Below are 16,517 nucleotides of genomic sequence, written 5' to 3'. Positions count from 1 at the left end.
TTTGTTCTTAAAACTTAGTCTACAAAACATATCCAGATTAATATCTCTCAAATCAATGCAACTCAAATCACTGCAATTCAAAGAAGGATTAAATTCTGTCTTGTGAGCCTATCATTAGTATCCAGATCCACCCCGGGGCACCTGACATCACCTTTTAACTCATCTCCAGCATTTAAAGTGCTAAGTAGTCACTGACAAATGCTTGCACTCTTGCACCTCTTCATATTTGTTCAAGAACATTAATCACCATTTTATGTTCAACTACTTTACATGCCTAAACTTGTTCATTTATTCCATGCCACAAACATTGCACACACTCTCCATCCAATTGGAACATATTCTCCCACCATGCCTTCTTCTATATCATTCTTTAGCTCTTTCTTAGGGCAATTATCACTTAACTTTGAAAATTAAATCTTTTTGGCATACATTTTCCCATTTTTATAAATATAGTCAATTCACATTCTTAACACCATTAGACTGTTAATAAGTAGGCACTATCTAAGCAATATAAACATATGATTGTAAGTTATTTGCAAATTTTACTTCTGAATGTGTAGTGCAAAAATATTATTTATTTATATCTACTGAATCTATGAATGTCAAAAATGTCTGTATTAATCTCTGAATGTTTTTTAAATTTTAAATGTCTAGATTTTTGAGGGCCTTTTCACATAATAAGGCTCAAGGGTTAATATTTGCTAATATTTAAAAACTTGAGAGATAGATATTTTAAAGCAAATTTTAAAGCAGCTAATGGAAATGAATATGAATTTACACATTTCCTTCTAAAAAGGACATTTTTCAGTGACTTGACTTTTTTCTAGTGTTTGGTGTAGCAAATAAAAATGACTGCTTCACATTAGAAACCAAAAAAAAAAAAAAACCCCACATAAAAATAGTGTGATATCAGGCATAAGTAGCTGAGATAGTCACAAATGTTAGATTTTAAAAAATGCAATTAAAGTTGTCTATTTTAAGACAAAGGGAGAGGGAAAGACAGACAGCAACATAGAAAATGACAGAAAGAGAGCCCCTTTCACTTGCTCATTATCCAAAGTTCTACATCATCTGAGCTAGGCTGCAGCAGCAGTTAGGATCTAGGAGGTTTGAATTAATGGGGGAGCAACACAATTACTTAAGGCATTACCTGCTTCCAAGTTATGCATTGCAGGAAGCTGGAATTTGGAGTTGGAGCCAGGAATTGAACCTGGTTTCTGATGCATATTTGTTATAGCAGTTAATATACCTATGGGTGTATTAATCAGTTCTTAACTGCTAGAACAAATGCCTGCATGATTTTTTTCCAAATTATAAAATATGATGGGCTCATTTGGTTAGCCATTTTGAAGTTCTAAAAATCAAAATAGAAAATATTATAAGCTCTCTCCTTTCGTTCTTGTTTGGTTCACTATTCTAATAATACAGAAAGCTAAAGATATAGAGAAGCAAGTTCTTGGTGTGAGAAAATGACTTGCTGCTGCCAACAAATCCTTTTATCAACAACTAAAGTAATCAATATCTTAATTGTGCTTAAAGACCTTATTTCCAATAAAGGAGTAAGTTTTTTTTTTCTTTTACCTAGATCCTTTTTTTTCAAATTCTCTTGACCTCACGATAAAACCCTCATCTTCGAAGAAACATTGCATACTACTAACTTGTGTAAGATTTAACAACTGTATGCACTTTCTCTTGAGGCATTAAGAGGGGGACAAAAAATGTGGATACCAAGAATCAGATATTTTAAGATGTTTTTGGTCATTATGATGAAACTTTTCCATATATAAATGTTCCACATTATTATCCTGGAGACTGTAAACCTGCTCCTCCCATATTTTTCCCCTTCTCAATAAACTCATAATATTTTGCATAATAAAATACTTTTCCAGTAGTAAACTTATTAGAGAATGATAAAGATTGGCAAGAGTTCTCAAGAATATAAAACCAAATTTCATAAAATATAATTGCTTATTTTTTAAGCTTACACTGTCTACAAAGCTATATCAAGACGAAATCATCTGAAAAAAGTATAAGCAAACTTTAGTAATTGCTCCTAGAACAAGATTAGAGGTGCTAAGTGAGACATCAGTAGTCTTTAAAATGTGTCAGAAAGTTTAATGATATAGGAAAATATTGATGATACATCAACTACTAAATTGTGGAGAAAAGTACATGGACAAGAACATTATGGAGAGAAAAGAAAATGCCAAAGAAGTGGCTCATTCTTGTGCCTCTTTATGCTTTTAGGTACTTGTCACATCTGTAATTTACATATGTTATCATCAATTAATGTAAAGTTGAGGTTTTCAAGTACATTTTAAATTTAATATTCTATAGCACATCAAGAGTTAAGTGGAATAAGGGTTGAGAAGATAATTGGAAGAGCGTTAGATAAAAATCATATACTTAAGCCAGCCTCCATGCTTCTTTTTCTACATCAGAGTGCAGAGATTTAGAAAGTAAGTTAAGTCGTGCCAGCTCAAATTTACATGAGCAAAAAACACAAGATACAGCCTACATTTAATTAAATCATCTGGACATGTATCCAAATGATCAAGTAATTGTGCTGCCAGCTGCCCACCCCATCAGTGAACAAAATACATATTCATAAAGGGATAACATTCAGAGTTTAAAAACAGTAGTTTGCCAGGTGGTAGTCACTAAGACAAGGTTTACAGATGTGAATATTAGAGCCAGAGAAATTTAATTATGTAAATATTGGATTGTTGAAATAAATCTCTCCCAGCTTTCCTTGAGACGCAGGTGCTGAATATTTCTGCAAGTGCAAGAATCCTAAGGAATGAACACTGAGACTAAGACTCATAGTTAAGGACAGAATTACTAGAACAGTGGAGTACCAAACACGTCAATTCTGTTGGGGCAACTTTTGGTAGACTCCCTAAGATAGTGTAAAGGAGAAATTGTGAGATATTGTAGCAAGATCTATTGATCATTCATTGGTTAGGGACCCCAATTTTATTTAGAGCATATAATTTTTTATACACTGGTAACTTTTGAAATGCAAAACATCATTTGGAATAAAAATGATATCTACAGAGCATACTCAATATGCAAATTCCTGGTATAAAACCTCTACCTTAACAATATGATTCTTCTATTGTTGCACATATAATTGAGATACTCCTGAAATCACAATTTCAATAAAATAAAAAAGCAACTTTTATACTGATAAATATTTACAATGATGTATTACTTTATTCCATGTTCAAAGTTCCAAAGACTCCAAAACTTCTGTGTATTATGGAAATGAAAATAGCAACATTCACTAAAAGGGTGAATCCAACCATTCTAAGATTTAGCTTAAATATTATAGAACTGAGTTTAGATCTCAAGTTTTGGTAGGTTCTGAATGTTGGTAGAAGCATGATTGTTTTTCTAAATGATGACTAGCCAATTATAGTGAGTACAAAGTTCTGTCATAAGTGACATCTTAAATGAAGCATTTCATTAAGAAAAGTAAAATTTCCACCTCATTTTAATCATTTTAGCTATTCAGAATTCTGTTAATCAAGTAGGGAAAAATTGCCTCTAACATCTCGAATGATTTATCTGTTTGTACCGATGTGAGAAAAATGATCACATCAGAAGTAATAGATTCAAGTACAAAGAAAGTTCACATTACAGCTATGCTGATGAAAATTACCTGCAGGCTGTTACAACAGAGATGGTGAATTAATTAACCTTTTACCATAAAATACAAGAAACCTCAGCAAAGACTGAAGTTTTTTCTAGCTCTTTCAACATTTCAGAAAAGGAGATGAAGTACCAAACCAAATAAAGCATACTGAGATTTGATCCATTTTCATGTTACTACAGGAAAGGCACATAAATTGTGATTAAAAGACAACAAGCAAGAGGATTCATTTTTTTGGTTAAAAAGATGGGTGATAATGTTTTATTTTTGCCAGATATTTGCCTTGATATTCCTCTTGATAATCTACTAAAATTATTTAAATTTTAAGAACTACTAAATTAGATGTTAAAAACTGACATAATTTAGATGTCTTTATACATATGTGAGCTTACATAAATTTAGCTTGACATAATATCTGCATATGAGATTTATGATGCCAAACATTTGATTTTTTTCAATTACAAATAACTAGTGATTATATATTCTTTTGATGATACTTACAATGCAGCTTTAATTAACCCATTAGGTAAATCACAATTGACTATGGATAGTTCATTCGTAGAGAATTCATGGTTACTTGAATTCTCATTTAAAATGTGAGATATATGTGCAGTGTTTTAGAATATGAGGGTTTTTATTCACCATTACAACAAATGATGACTTATCAAATTCATCTTTAAAGTGCAAAATTAGCATAAAGTTGTCAAAATTTTGTCAGGAAATGATGTTTTTTCAGATAAGAAGTCCACAATAAAGTTTTGAAACAGGAAGGTGATACTTTAATGTTAAAGCATGAGTTTTGTTCATCTAAACAGCTAAAGATGTATGTGAGACTTCTTTTTGAGAATAAAGGTACATTTTGAATAATATTTATTAGCAATAACATATCTATTTTAAATACCTTAGAATAATGAGTAAATGCTTCATAAATGAAAATGTATTATACATTCTAAAAGAATCTTTCTACTATAGCTATTGGGAAATCAGCTTATTGCTGATAAATTTAGAATATTTCTGAAAACATTTTTCATTATTTTAAGCTTGACACCTCCTCCATAATTAAGCATATTCTAAGGGAAGATGTCAGTTTACTTTAAAGCAGGAGGTCTAGCACATTTCTGTTGTAAACAAAAGGCATAATAAATGTATTTTGAAAATATGAAAACATAAACCTTAAAAATGTTTGGTATTACTGCCAATATTGTTGCTTACCCATGTGAACTTATTCTACATACAGTGTTGCTATGGATTCTGATGTGATCATATAAATGGTCACAATGCTGGGAAAATACATGTTTTTCATTTGAAAATATGATCACATACCTGACAGGCAATGTTCTGTCTCCTTTCCTCCTATCCATTTCTCTCTGGGGTACAGGATACCAGCGGAAATTGAGTTTCCAGTTAAAACCACCATAAGTCATATCCGATCCAGCCATATATTCAAAGGTATCATCACTAATGACATCAATAATGGGGCAAACAACAGTTTTCCTGTAAAAAAAAATTAAAATCAGTTAATATACAAATGGTACCTTAAATGTTATATTTGCTTTTTCTCTGTGATTATTGCTGATATGTTGAAATGTAATTATTTTGCTATCTTACTATATCTTTAGTTTCATTTTATCCCATTTCTCTATGAAACTATCTTTTTTCACTAAAAATGCTTTAGAGTATAGTTTATACTATTATGTAAAATCTAATCCTTTACACTAATTGACCTTCAAAGTAATTTCCAAATGCGTTCTAAGTATTGACTCAGCTGGGAGATCATGGTCTTATTCATTAAACTCCATCCACAGCATGCTTAGTAGAGATAATTTGAAATTCAGTATCATGTTAGCTTTAACCCAGAGAGAAATGATAGCATATAGGGAGGGCAAATTGGATGATTACAAATCAGATATGCTAGTATGCATTCAGAATAGAGTATGTTAGTTTAAAGAGAAAGTTTTGAGAAAACCTTCCAGGAGACATGTGAACAAACAAAAATGCAGAAATAGAAACAAAAATCATGAGCTATCAGCATAAATATAAATATACCCTAAGAAGATCAGTAGGGTCATAACAATTTCTGAGTGAATTACTCCAGAAATAAGAGTTTGCAGTCACAACTGAGGAAATATCTATATTTTTGATAAGGAAAGACAGGTCACTTCAGTCTCTACTATTAATCTAACATTTAAAACAGAGAACCAGGAGCTTTGGTGTTCTTGATTGCATACTATAGGGGAGTACAATTTCACTTGAGGTTATTAGGTACTTATTTAATCTATTTTGTGCTTCTCCCCATTTAGATTTACCCAAGTTGGCTGTGATGGTAGCTAACTGCAAAGTGTAAAGCTCGGGTTTTTTTGAGGTTTTTTTTTTTATTTGTTTAATAATGTTGGTTAGAAGGTGCATAAACAATTGCCATATGAAGTAGCAATAGTTAGGAAAAGAAAAGCCGATCTAAGTTTTATTTATTTTTACTTAATAACACCAGTGTCATCAATACTCATTTTCAATCCAGTATTCGATTTCCCACAACCGGTCAAAGTCTGATGTTCTCTGAATTCAGGATTCAAGTAACCTTGGAAAAGATTTTTAGTGACTGAGCCCCACAAAATCAATATCCTTATTTCTTTTTCCACTGGATTTAATGATTTAATTTGTAGGAGAGAAAATTAATTTAAAACATAGAACAAACTTTATCTTCTAGTCATGGCAATTTAAAAATTTATAATCACAACCTGAGATTAGAGTTAAGTATATGAAAACATAAATATGCGGTTAGGTAAAAATTAAGTGGCTTATACATGATCATATTAAAATATTATATTAAAAACTCATTAGGTTAAATATAAAATGCATGTTGGAAAAAGTAGCATTGTGTACAAAATTTTCAGGAAACAAATGTCACATAGTCTGAGCTCATTTTGTTTTTCCATTCTTACTCTCTTGTGGATATCATACAGAATGACAAATGTCATTAGCCATATATTACACCCTATTGACTAAAAGGTTCCTACTGCTCTCTTCAACTGCTGTGGTTCATTTTACTGACAGCCTCCATCCATCTTCCTGGCAAGTACAAAATCCTGCCTTTAAGTGATGTAGTTGGACTAGCTATGGCTAAACAGTCCCTTGTCACGGATGGCTAATTAAAACTTCAATTCTAGAAAGACTTTGGGAGTCAGATGAAATGCTGTGTCAAGCACGGCGGTATGTCACTCTTTGATATTATAACAGATAGCACTGCTTGTACATTGCCTTCCTGCAGTGCTCAGAAATTATGCCCATTTATAACAGATGCTTATGAATACCTGCAAAAAAGCCTGTATTTCATAGCAGCATTGCCAAAAGAATTCACAGCCTGCTATGGGAATTGTAGCATCTAAAGCATTTTCTGTTATCACAATTTGTATGTAGCAACTGGTGACCTTGCTTAAATAATACTCATTATTCTTACAGCTGTGATGCTTTCATCAAGATATTTTTCAGGGGCGAACATGGGCATACATCTTCAGAAACAGAATACAACAGAATGGGGCAAATGACACTGATGCAGTATTTGAGAAAGCTGATCAGGTAGTAGGATAGCTGAATTTTTTTTGACAGAATTCCAAATGACTGAGACAAGTTATGTAACTGTTTTCATTCCTCTATTTTATCAGGCATAGATGAGAACATCTGTATTACCTACTTCATAAGTTGTGAGAACATTAACATATTGTCTTTGAAAAATATGCTTTGTTATTGTATGATTACAGATTGACTTCATTTATACAAGAAAGTGAATATTCAATACATTTTATGGTGACAGTTTGGCTCTTCCATAGTCAAATATTAACTCTCAGCAATGATATGCCAGTCTAATCTATTACAATAAAGAGAAAAACTGTTTTTTCCAACAATCTATCAAATAAGTGTTCTGAAAAAGCAAACTGAGAGGGAAATTCTGAAGCATGCCTAGAACTGCCCTAACAGGTTCAGTCATGACCCAGGCAGACAAAACACATGATTTTCACACCTGTCCTCCTTTATTCTTGCCAGCAAGGGTTCCAACCATCCCAATGTGCACTCACAGTGTGCATCAAGAAAAGTTATGACCTGCCCTTTGGAAGCCGCAGCTCCCCGAAGACGGGCACGTATCAACCCCGAACGCTCTTCCATTCTGATAATTTTTACAGGCACTTCTAAATTTTTCACGTAATTCTCTAACGTCAACTTGAGAAAATCTGTAACACACAAATAAAATGCACACAAAAATTGTACTTGGTTTAAGACATAGCAAATATAACTACTGAATTGTAAATTCTACATAAAAATAGTGGTCAATTGTTCTTTCTCTTTTAAAAATTTCATCTGGTAATATCACATATTCATGAACTCATATACATATTTGATGATGTCAGAAGTCAATATGGGAAGACATAGATATGTTAAGCAGTTATTTTGACTTATTTCTAAGGTTGACAAGTGCCAAACAGAATTGTGGGAAAAACCCAAAGAATTCATAAGTTATTTCTGAATGTGTCCTTGATTAGATACATGGACAAAAATCTGACAGGTGGTTGCAAGGCTAAAAATTGTAGAGCAAACAAGAACCACTCTCCAGCCATCTTTCCAATAAAAGATAAAAATATAGTTAATACCTCTTTCACTGGCATCATCTACCAAGATGACTTCAGAGAGCAGGTCATGTGGAGATCGATTTATAACACTGTAAACAGTTCTGAGGAGGGTGCTCCACGCTTCGTTATGAAACACAATGACTACACTTGTGTTTGGAAGTTCATCAGGGTAGACTTTTGTCTTGCATCTGGAAAAGAGGAAAGAAAAGGGATGCTAATGCATTAATTTTTTATTCTGATTATCACAGAGAGGTTTTCCTAATAACACAAGCTCCTACTTGAAAGTTGACCATGGGAGCATTTCATGAATATCTAAAATCATGTTCCTTTTCCTAACTGCCATGAGTAATCACTTGGCATTTTGAAAATTAAATATGTATAATCACTAATATTTTATTTTTATGCCTGCAGAGCACAAAGCAGCATGATTTCTAACAGTGTAAGAAACATCAAGGAAAGCTAAAATAACATTCTGAGACTGTCAATAAGAAGGCCAGGTACAGGAAGAATTCATTTACAGGATATATTTTCATCCTTTAAGGGAAAAAAGATACTGTGTAACTTGAAAAGTCACAAAAAGAAAACCATACACACCCACAGTGTTTTGAAGTATGTAAATTTGAGATAATTTTTCAATTTAATAGCTAATCAGGTGTGCGTTCTATTTCACTTGAGAATGATGTAAACAATGTCTACTTTAAGGAAGCAAGGGCTTAAGAGTAAGGATGCATTCAGAGCATTTTCAATGATAATATAAACATCCAGAATTGTTGGAACTTTGGAAGGGGGTTGGGTTTCCAGTATTTCACCAGTTTCAGTGGGCACAGATAGCATATGAAGATGCATCAAAATATAGATTCTAATGTGGTAGGTCTGGAGTGCTCTGAAAGTCTGCGTTTGTAATAGCTCACAGGTAAATCAGAGAAGGCTGAGCAGCAAGCTCCCTGGAGAAGGCTGGTCCATGGAGAAGGCTTGTCCCTGGATAAGGCTGAGCAGCCAGGGCTGCCACAGACTTGTCATGACTTTGGAAATACAATATTTAAAAAAACAAAAGCTTTTAACTCCACTTGCAAATCCGCATAAGCCTAAATTTTATTATCTTAAACATTCAAAAGTTATATTGTGATAAACAATACGTGTACTGTTCTAGGTGATCAATCCAAAGTGAACACAAACATAGTTGTTGCTTGTTTCAAGTCATATGCATTCAAACATTTCTATTATGTAATTTCACACATCACCAAGGCTATGCACTATAAACAATTTCATAAGGAATGTCATACAGTACAGAAATAAAGGTGTTTTAGATATTTTTTCATGAAAATACCCTAAACTGAAAACTAAAATAAGTCTTTTCCTGTCTAGACTTGAAGAAATGAGCTTCCTTGGGGGCAGGAATTGTTTTAAAAGCGGCAAAGGCTCTGATTGGAAAGCTCAAATCCAATCTTCCAGTGACTGGGATCTATTCCTGCCTCCACTCCTGATGTAGTTGCTGGAGTTCCTGGGTCCTGGGTTCAGTTAGCTCAGCCCCGATAGCTACCACGAGCAAAAAGAAAAGAGAGAAATACAGGTCAGTCTTTGATGCAGTCCTTTGAAATTCCCAAATGGCCTCAATGCCTGACCTGGGCCAATCTTTATTCAGGATACAGGAGCTTCTTCTGGGTCTCTGGGAGCATCGTTTTTTTTCCAGGTACATTAGTGGCAAATTGGACAGAAGTGGTACAGCTGGGACTAAAACACTAGCAACATTATGCCATACTGACAGCCTCATTTGTTGAAATCTTAATCTTACCTTTCAAAACAGTCAAAAATACAACCTATTCGGTGGCATCGTCTGTATCTTAACCTGGTAAGACTGTATATTAACTACAATGAGAACATTTTCAGCTTATTTTTATTTGGAAAATATTCATAAAAATAATACAAAAGATACCATTCATGTAATCAAATGAAAATGTCGAGAGTGGGAAAAGTAGTTGGATTCAAAACAATCTCTTCCCATTTTAATGAGAAGATGAAGACAATTTTTAGATACTTCATCATCACTGGCTTTGTACGTCCAGGCAATTAGCAACATGAGCTTAAACATCTTGGTCATTGAGAAAGGTTCTCTGTGCCATTCTCTTCAAACATCTGTTCTGCCTCATGAAAAAAAGATATCACTTGTAACATAATAGGAAAAAAAAATCATTGAAAGATAACCACCAAAGCGAATAAAGAGATAAAACTAAAACTACAGACCCAAAACAGTTCAACAGTCAATAGCCAGTGGTTTCTATAAATGAATGTAGCCAAGAAAAATGATTGGTATCACTGGCTAAAACAATAACAGCAACAATAATAATAATTGAGAGAGAGAGAAATGGGTTGAGGCATAGAGAAAAAATACATACTTCTATTGTATAGTTACTTTAATTCATTTAAAATCATGGCTAAGATGGGAGCTGGATGTAAGTCTCTAAATGGATGAGAGAAAACAATTGCTGGGATGTCACTGTTGCCTCCAGGGTCTACATTAGCTGTAGAAGGAGTTAGGAGCTGCAGCACCTCTAAATGGAACTTGGTCTTCTTAACTGGTGTCTAACCTGGGAACGTAAAAGGCAGCTTCCATAAATTATCTGAAATCAGATATATTTGCATGCTGTAGTAAATGCTAACAAAGGAAATATGGATGAGCTGTGAATTTAGGTAAATTATCTAGAATATAAATCAAACTTAGAGCAGATATAATGATAAACATTTTAAATAATTTTATCAAATTCAGTTTTTGATAATTAAATAATTAAATCTACTCACAAATGTTAATTTTACATTTATTATATGTGTCATAGTTATAATAAACAAATTTACCATTATTGCAGCTATTGAGTGGAAAAAATTTCCACTGTGCTATTATCTAACGTAGCATAAAAACAAAATGTGACCAATATTTGTGTTGATGGGGCCCGGCGGCGTGGCCTAGCAGCTAAAGTCCTCGCCTTGAAAGCCCCGGGATCCCATATGGGCACCGGTTCTAATCCCGGCAGCTCCACTTCGTATCCAGCTCCCTGCTTGTGGCCTGGGAAAGCAGTTGAGGACGGCCCAAAGCTTTGGGACCCTGCACCCGCGTGGGAGACCCGGAAGAGGTTCCAGGTCCCGGCAACGGATCGGTGTGTACCGGCCCATTGCGGCTCACTTGGGGAGTGAAACATCGGATGGAAGGTCTTCCTCTCTGTCTCTCCTCCTCTCTGTATATCCGGCTTTCCAATAATAATAAAATCTTTAAAAAAAAAACTTAATGCTGTTTCTGACACAGATTAAATATTCAATCAATATTTTAAAAAAACAATATGATAATACTTAGTAGCACATTGTATGTTTGAAATGTACTAAGAGAATGAATATTAAGTCTTCTCAACGTGAAAACAAGCATAATCATCTGAGGTGATACATGTTAATTAGTTTCATGGTGGCAATCAGCTCAGAAACTTTCTGCATTTCAAAAAATCAAGTACACCTCAAACTGATCAAGTTTTGTCTCAATAATGCCAGCAAAAACACTATTCAGTAGAGAAGAATTTTACAATAATAAAACAATAGGAAAATACTTCAGCTATAAAAAGCAATCATTCTCTATATCAGTACACTCAATTATATATGATATATATATATAATATATCATATATATATGTTACAAAAAGTTGTGTGAGTTTCATATTTTCCGATGGACTTGTGTCCATTTGAATTGCTGGTAGTTCCATATTTCATCACAGCTTTTATTTCACTTAGGATAAGATACACTACGATTTTAAGTGTGTTGAATAAAGAGAAAAAAAGAGTCTAATGATGCATACAACCACTCACTTTTTGTTTGTTTTTAAATTTTATTTTACAACACAGTTTAATAGTCATTGGCGTTTCCCCTCCCCCTGCCCCCCATTGTTCTCCTCTCCAGTCTTTAACTAGGTGTCTTCCAGGTACACTCAGAAGTACATCATACTGCAATTGAGGTGTCTCCCAACGATGTAGGGGCTTATCTGTTGTATATCCATCTTTGTATTGCAAGTACCGAGGTATACTTTCTTTGTTTCTACCTATGGACATATTTATTCCTGCCGGACTTTTATTATACCTTCCCTTGTGTACAGTCCCCCTCGGGTTGAGAGGAAAAAAGAAGGAAAGAAAAAAGAAAAAAAAATAAGTAAAATGAAATTGTGAGCTTTCATCTCCATGGTGCTGTTGACCTCGTAGCAGGGGTATTGATGTGATGGTAGGGTGGTGCAAAAGACTGTCCAATCTTCTTGTAGAAATCAATGCTAGTATATGACCCATGTGGTTCAAATGGGAGTACAGTACAGACTAGATCATCATTACCCCTGGTTAGTAGTACTAACAATGATTAAAGGGATATTAACAATCTCTGGTGAGCATATGCAATCCATCTCTCATTAATTATTGATTCATAGGCTACATCACAATGTCTTATTGCGTCTGGTACAGACAGTTTGAAGGCACAATAATATACAACTTATAGGCACTATTTTTAGATTTTACATCGTTTTATCTTATATTAAGCCAAACATATGGTATCTGGCCCTTTGGGATTGGCTTATTTCCCTTAGCACCATAGTTTCCAGTTGGGCCCATTTGGCCTTGAAGAAATGTATTTCGTTTTGTTTGTTTGTTTGTTTTGTTTGTTTCGCTTTTAATACCTGAGTAGTATTCCATAGAGTAGATGAACCATAGTTACCTTATCCAGTCTTCTGTTGATAGGTATTTTGGTTGCTTCCATGTTTTTGCGATAATTGATTGTGCTGCCATGAAAATAGGGGTGCATATTGCTTTCTCATGTAAGAGGTCTTTTGGATATATAAGTGCTGTTGCTGGGTTATTTTCAGTTGTCTGAGTGGTCTCCATGCTGATTTCCATAGAGGCTGCACCAGCCTGCAATCCCACCAGCAGTGGAGTAGAATTCCCTTTTCCCCAGATCCTCGCCAGCAGGTGTTGGTGGTTTTCTGTATGTGAGCCATTCTTACTGGCGTTAGATGGTATCTCAGTTGTTTCTATTTGGATTTACCTTATTATCGGGGAGCTGTCCACTTTTTTCATATGCCCGTTAGCCATTTGGATTTATTCCTTTGTAAAGTGTCTGCCCATGTCTAGTGACAATTTCTTGACTGATTTGTTTCTTTTGCTAATTTGATTGTTCTGGAGTTCTTTATATATACTGGAGATTAACCCCCTTGTCTTCTGTGTAGTGTGCAAAGATTTTCTTCCATTCTGTTGATTGCATTTTTACTTAGTTGATTCCTTTGCTGTGCCGAAGCTGCTTAGTTTGATGAAGTCCCACTTGTTTATTTTGGTCTTGATTGCTTTTGCTTTCAATGATTTTTCTAGGAAGTCAGAGCCTATACCTATATCTTGCAGAATGTTTTCAACTTTTTCTTCCAAAAGTTTGAATGTTTCTGGATGTAGATTTAGATTTGATCTTTGTATGTGGTGAAAGGTGGGGGCTATAGCTTCTTCTTTCTGCAGGATATCAACTAATTGTCCCAAAAGCATTTATTGAAGAGAACTTCCTTTTTCCCTGGATTGTCGACTGTTTTCTTGTGGAAGATTATTTGGCTGTACCTGTGTGGATTCCCTTCTGCTGCTTCTATTTTGATTCACTGAAGTTCTCTTTCTTTGTGCCAGTACTAGGCTGTTTTAATAACCACAGCCCTATAATATGTCCAAAGGTCTGGGATCGTAATCCCTACCCCACACCCCCATTAGATTCTTATTCTTCAGGATAGTTCTGGCTATTCATGGTTTTTTGCGCTTCCAGATGAACCTTTGTATCATTTTCTCCAACTCTATGAAGAATAGAACCACTCTCTCTTAACACTAATATCTATTTAATACTTCGACATAGATTACACTGCAGTGGCAGAGGCTAAAATGAAGTTCTATCCCTTGTGACTTGCTGACAGAAGAAAAAACTGAAAAAGGCATTTCAGTGTCCCTTTCCACATTCATGGAAAGATTGTGTCTTCCTTTTTCCAAAGAGCTCAGACAGAAGCAAAACATGCAATCCCTGCCTGTTGGAAAGGATGATGAAATGGAAGTTGTTATGGAACACTGGAAAGGTCAGCAAATTGGCAAAGTAGTTCAGGCTTATAAGAGGAACTACATCATCTAGATTGAACACCTGCAGCCAAAAAGGCCAGTGGCACAGTTGTCCACGTGGGCATTCACCCCAGTAAACTAGCTATTACTAGGCTAAAAATGACCCAGAAAAAATACTCGTATGGAATGCCAAGTTTCATCAAGAAGGAAAGGAGAAACACAAATATAAAGAAGAAACAACTGGAAGATCCAGGAATAAAGCAATCTTGTCTATACACTTTAAATAAAAACTGCTCAAACAGATAAATAGATAAATTATAGTAAAAATATCTAGATAGTGTCAATATACGTTTGTCAATATTGTCACACTTGGCTTATAAATACGTACATCAGTTCAATATCATTCTGAGATTGTCCTTCTTCTGCAGAGCTTTCTCCAGTTTTAACTTGTACATCTTAACACAGGATAGCTGCCCGTGCTGTGGTGTAGCAAGTAAAGCCATTCCCTGCAGTGTGAGCATCCCGTACAGGGACTGGAGAGTTTCCTGGCTGCCCCATTTTTGATCCAGGAGAAGAAGGCTGGGATGTTTGTAAACCTGCCAGCCCCATGGGAAACCCAGATGAAGCTCCTGGGTTCGTTCATTCTTGAGGCAATCCAGGGAAATAACCTGCAGATGAAAGTTCTCTCTCTCCTTTATTCTCTCTCTCTCTCTCTCTGTCACTCTGTAACAATGACTCTATAAATCAATAAATCTTAAAACTCCACCTACTTGTGATTATTTTTCTTAGTACTATAAGGTTGTGCTTTCCAAAATTTAATATACAAATATATTAATTATGTGTGGCACATAGGAAACAATAATAGAAATTACTTTCTTTTATATTATGTACATGTCGACAAATACTGTTTTAGCAATGTATCTGATGAAGACAATATTGGTTCTCCTTTACATAAGCATATAAATGAGACTGGCAAATGAATACTATTCTGGAAGAATGATATGTTTACAATTATCTTTATGAGTTAAAGTGGAAAATTGAAATATCAAATTTTATTTGAGGGAAAGCTTTTCTTTTATATCTACTAGTGAAATAAAGTAACTGCAATCTAGTGTACCAGTGAAATAACAAACTTCATGATGGAATTTCATATGTGCATTATCTTGTCACCAGCTGATTTTATAATACTTGCAAGGAAGTAAAATATTTCCTTTTGAGTCTAGAATAATATTTCAGTGGCTTTTACTATTGTCTAAGTGTTAAATTATTCCATGAGTTTGAAAAAACTTCTATGTGGGTTTCAGTCATAGAAAATGTGATTGAAATGTTTGTGTTGTGGTCTTGAATAACTATCTTTTTTTTTACATCCACCTTGGGGAAAGAAATGATCATCTAGAATTAAGAACTATTATATAAAATTATCAGAAAGTGAAAAACAAAGAAAAAATATTCTTTAGCTTACTACAACACTTTAAAATAGATGTGGAATCTTCTTGAATCAATGACATTAAAACTTTTTTTCCTATAAATTAAGCATGAGAGTTGGAAAATTTCCACATTATTTACAATTGTTACTTTGATGTGTACTACTGCTGTTCCAATCCTGTTGATTAGCTGCTGCTGATATGCAAACATAGGACAAACATGTCCAGCTTTCGACCTTGGAGACAACATGGGAGAAGGATCCTGCTGTCTGTGCCTGCAACACGAAGGTCTGTGACAGAGTACACCTGCATACTGTCTTTCGCCATAGTTATGCAAACGTTATGGGAATATAAAGTGTTACAATTTGATTTTACCCTTTTGAAAACCATATCAGTGCTTTATTTCTTTATCAAAGAAATAAAATTGACTCAGATGAGAATGCGAAATCACAAAGGATCCGTAATAACACGGTGGTTTCATCAGACATACTCCATTTAGGACTCAAAACAAAGGTCATCAGCACTGTACTTTGCATGACTTGGAATATGCCTTGGTGAGTCAGTGGATACTTTTACTGCCTCAGTGAAGAAAGATCAGTAACAGTAATTAAAAGAAAGACTTGAAAACAAGACATTTATACATTTATTATTTTTAAGAGCTATGGGAATTGCAGAACTATGTTTCCCAATCATAAACATTCATATTCATGAAGAAATCCCATCATTCTGAAA

The 16,517-nt window shown here is 34.4% G+C and overlaps 1 protein-coding gene and 1 pseudogene across 1 annotated transcript in view; one reads left to right on the top strand and one right to left on the bottom strand.

The window, feature by feature from the left end:
• GALNT13 (polypeptide N-acetylgalactosaminyltransferase 13) overlaps positions 1-16,517 on the bottom strand; it is a 427,420-nt gene that overhangs the window by 151,689 nt on the left and 259,214 nt on the right. The window contains exons 4-6 of the mRNA XM_004577161.4: positions 8,296-8,462; positions 7,671-7,878; positions 4,979-5,149 (exon numbers count right to left, since the gene is read on the bottom strand). Coding sequence (XP_004577218.1) covers positions 4,979-5,149; positions 7,671-7,878; positions 8,296-8,462 — 546 coding nt within the window. The remainder of the gene's footprint in view (positions 1-4,978; positions 5,150-7,670; positions 7,879-8,295; positions 8,463-16,517) is intronic.
• Positions 14,194-14,648, top strand: LOC105942075 (large ribosomal subunit protein uL24-like; annotated as a pseudogene).

This window comes from Ochotona princeps, chromosome 5, assembly GCF_030435755.1.
Source record: "Ochotona princeps isolate mOchPri1 chromosome 5, mOchPri1.hap1, whole genome shotgun sequence".
Classification (NCBI taxonomy): Eukaryota; Metazoa; Chordata; class Mammalia; order Lagomorpha; family Ochotonidae; genus Ochotona; species Ochotona princeps.
The sequence above is the reverse complement of the archived record's forward strand: the minus strand, read 5'-3'. Positions and strand labels throughout refer to the sequence as shown.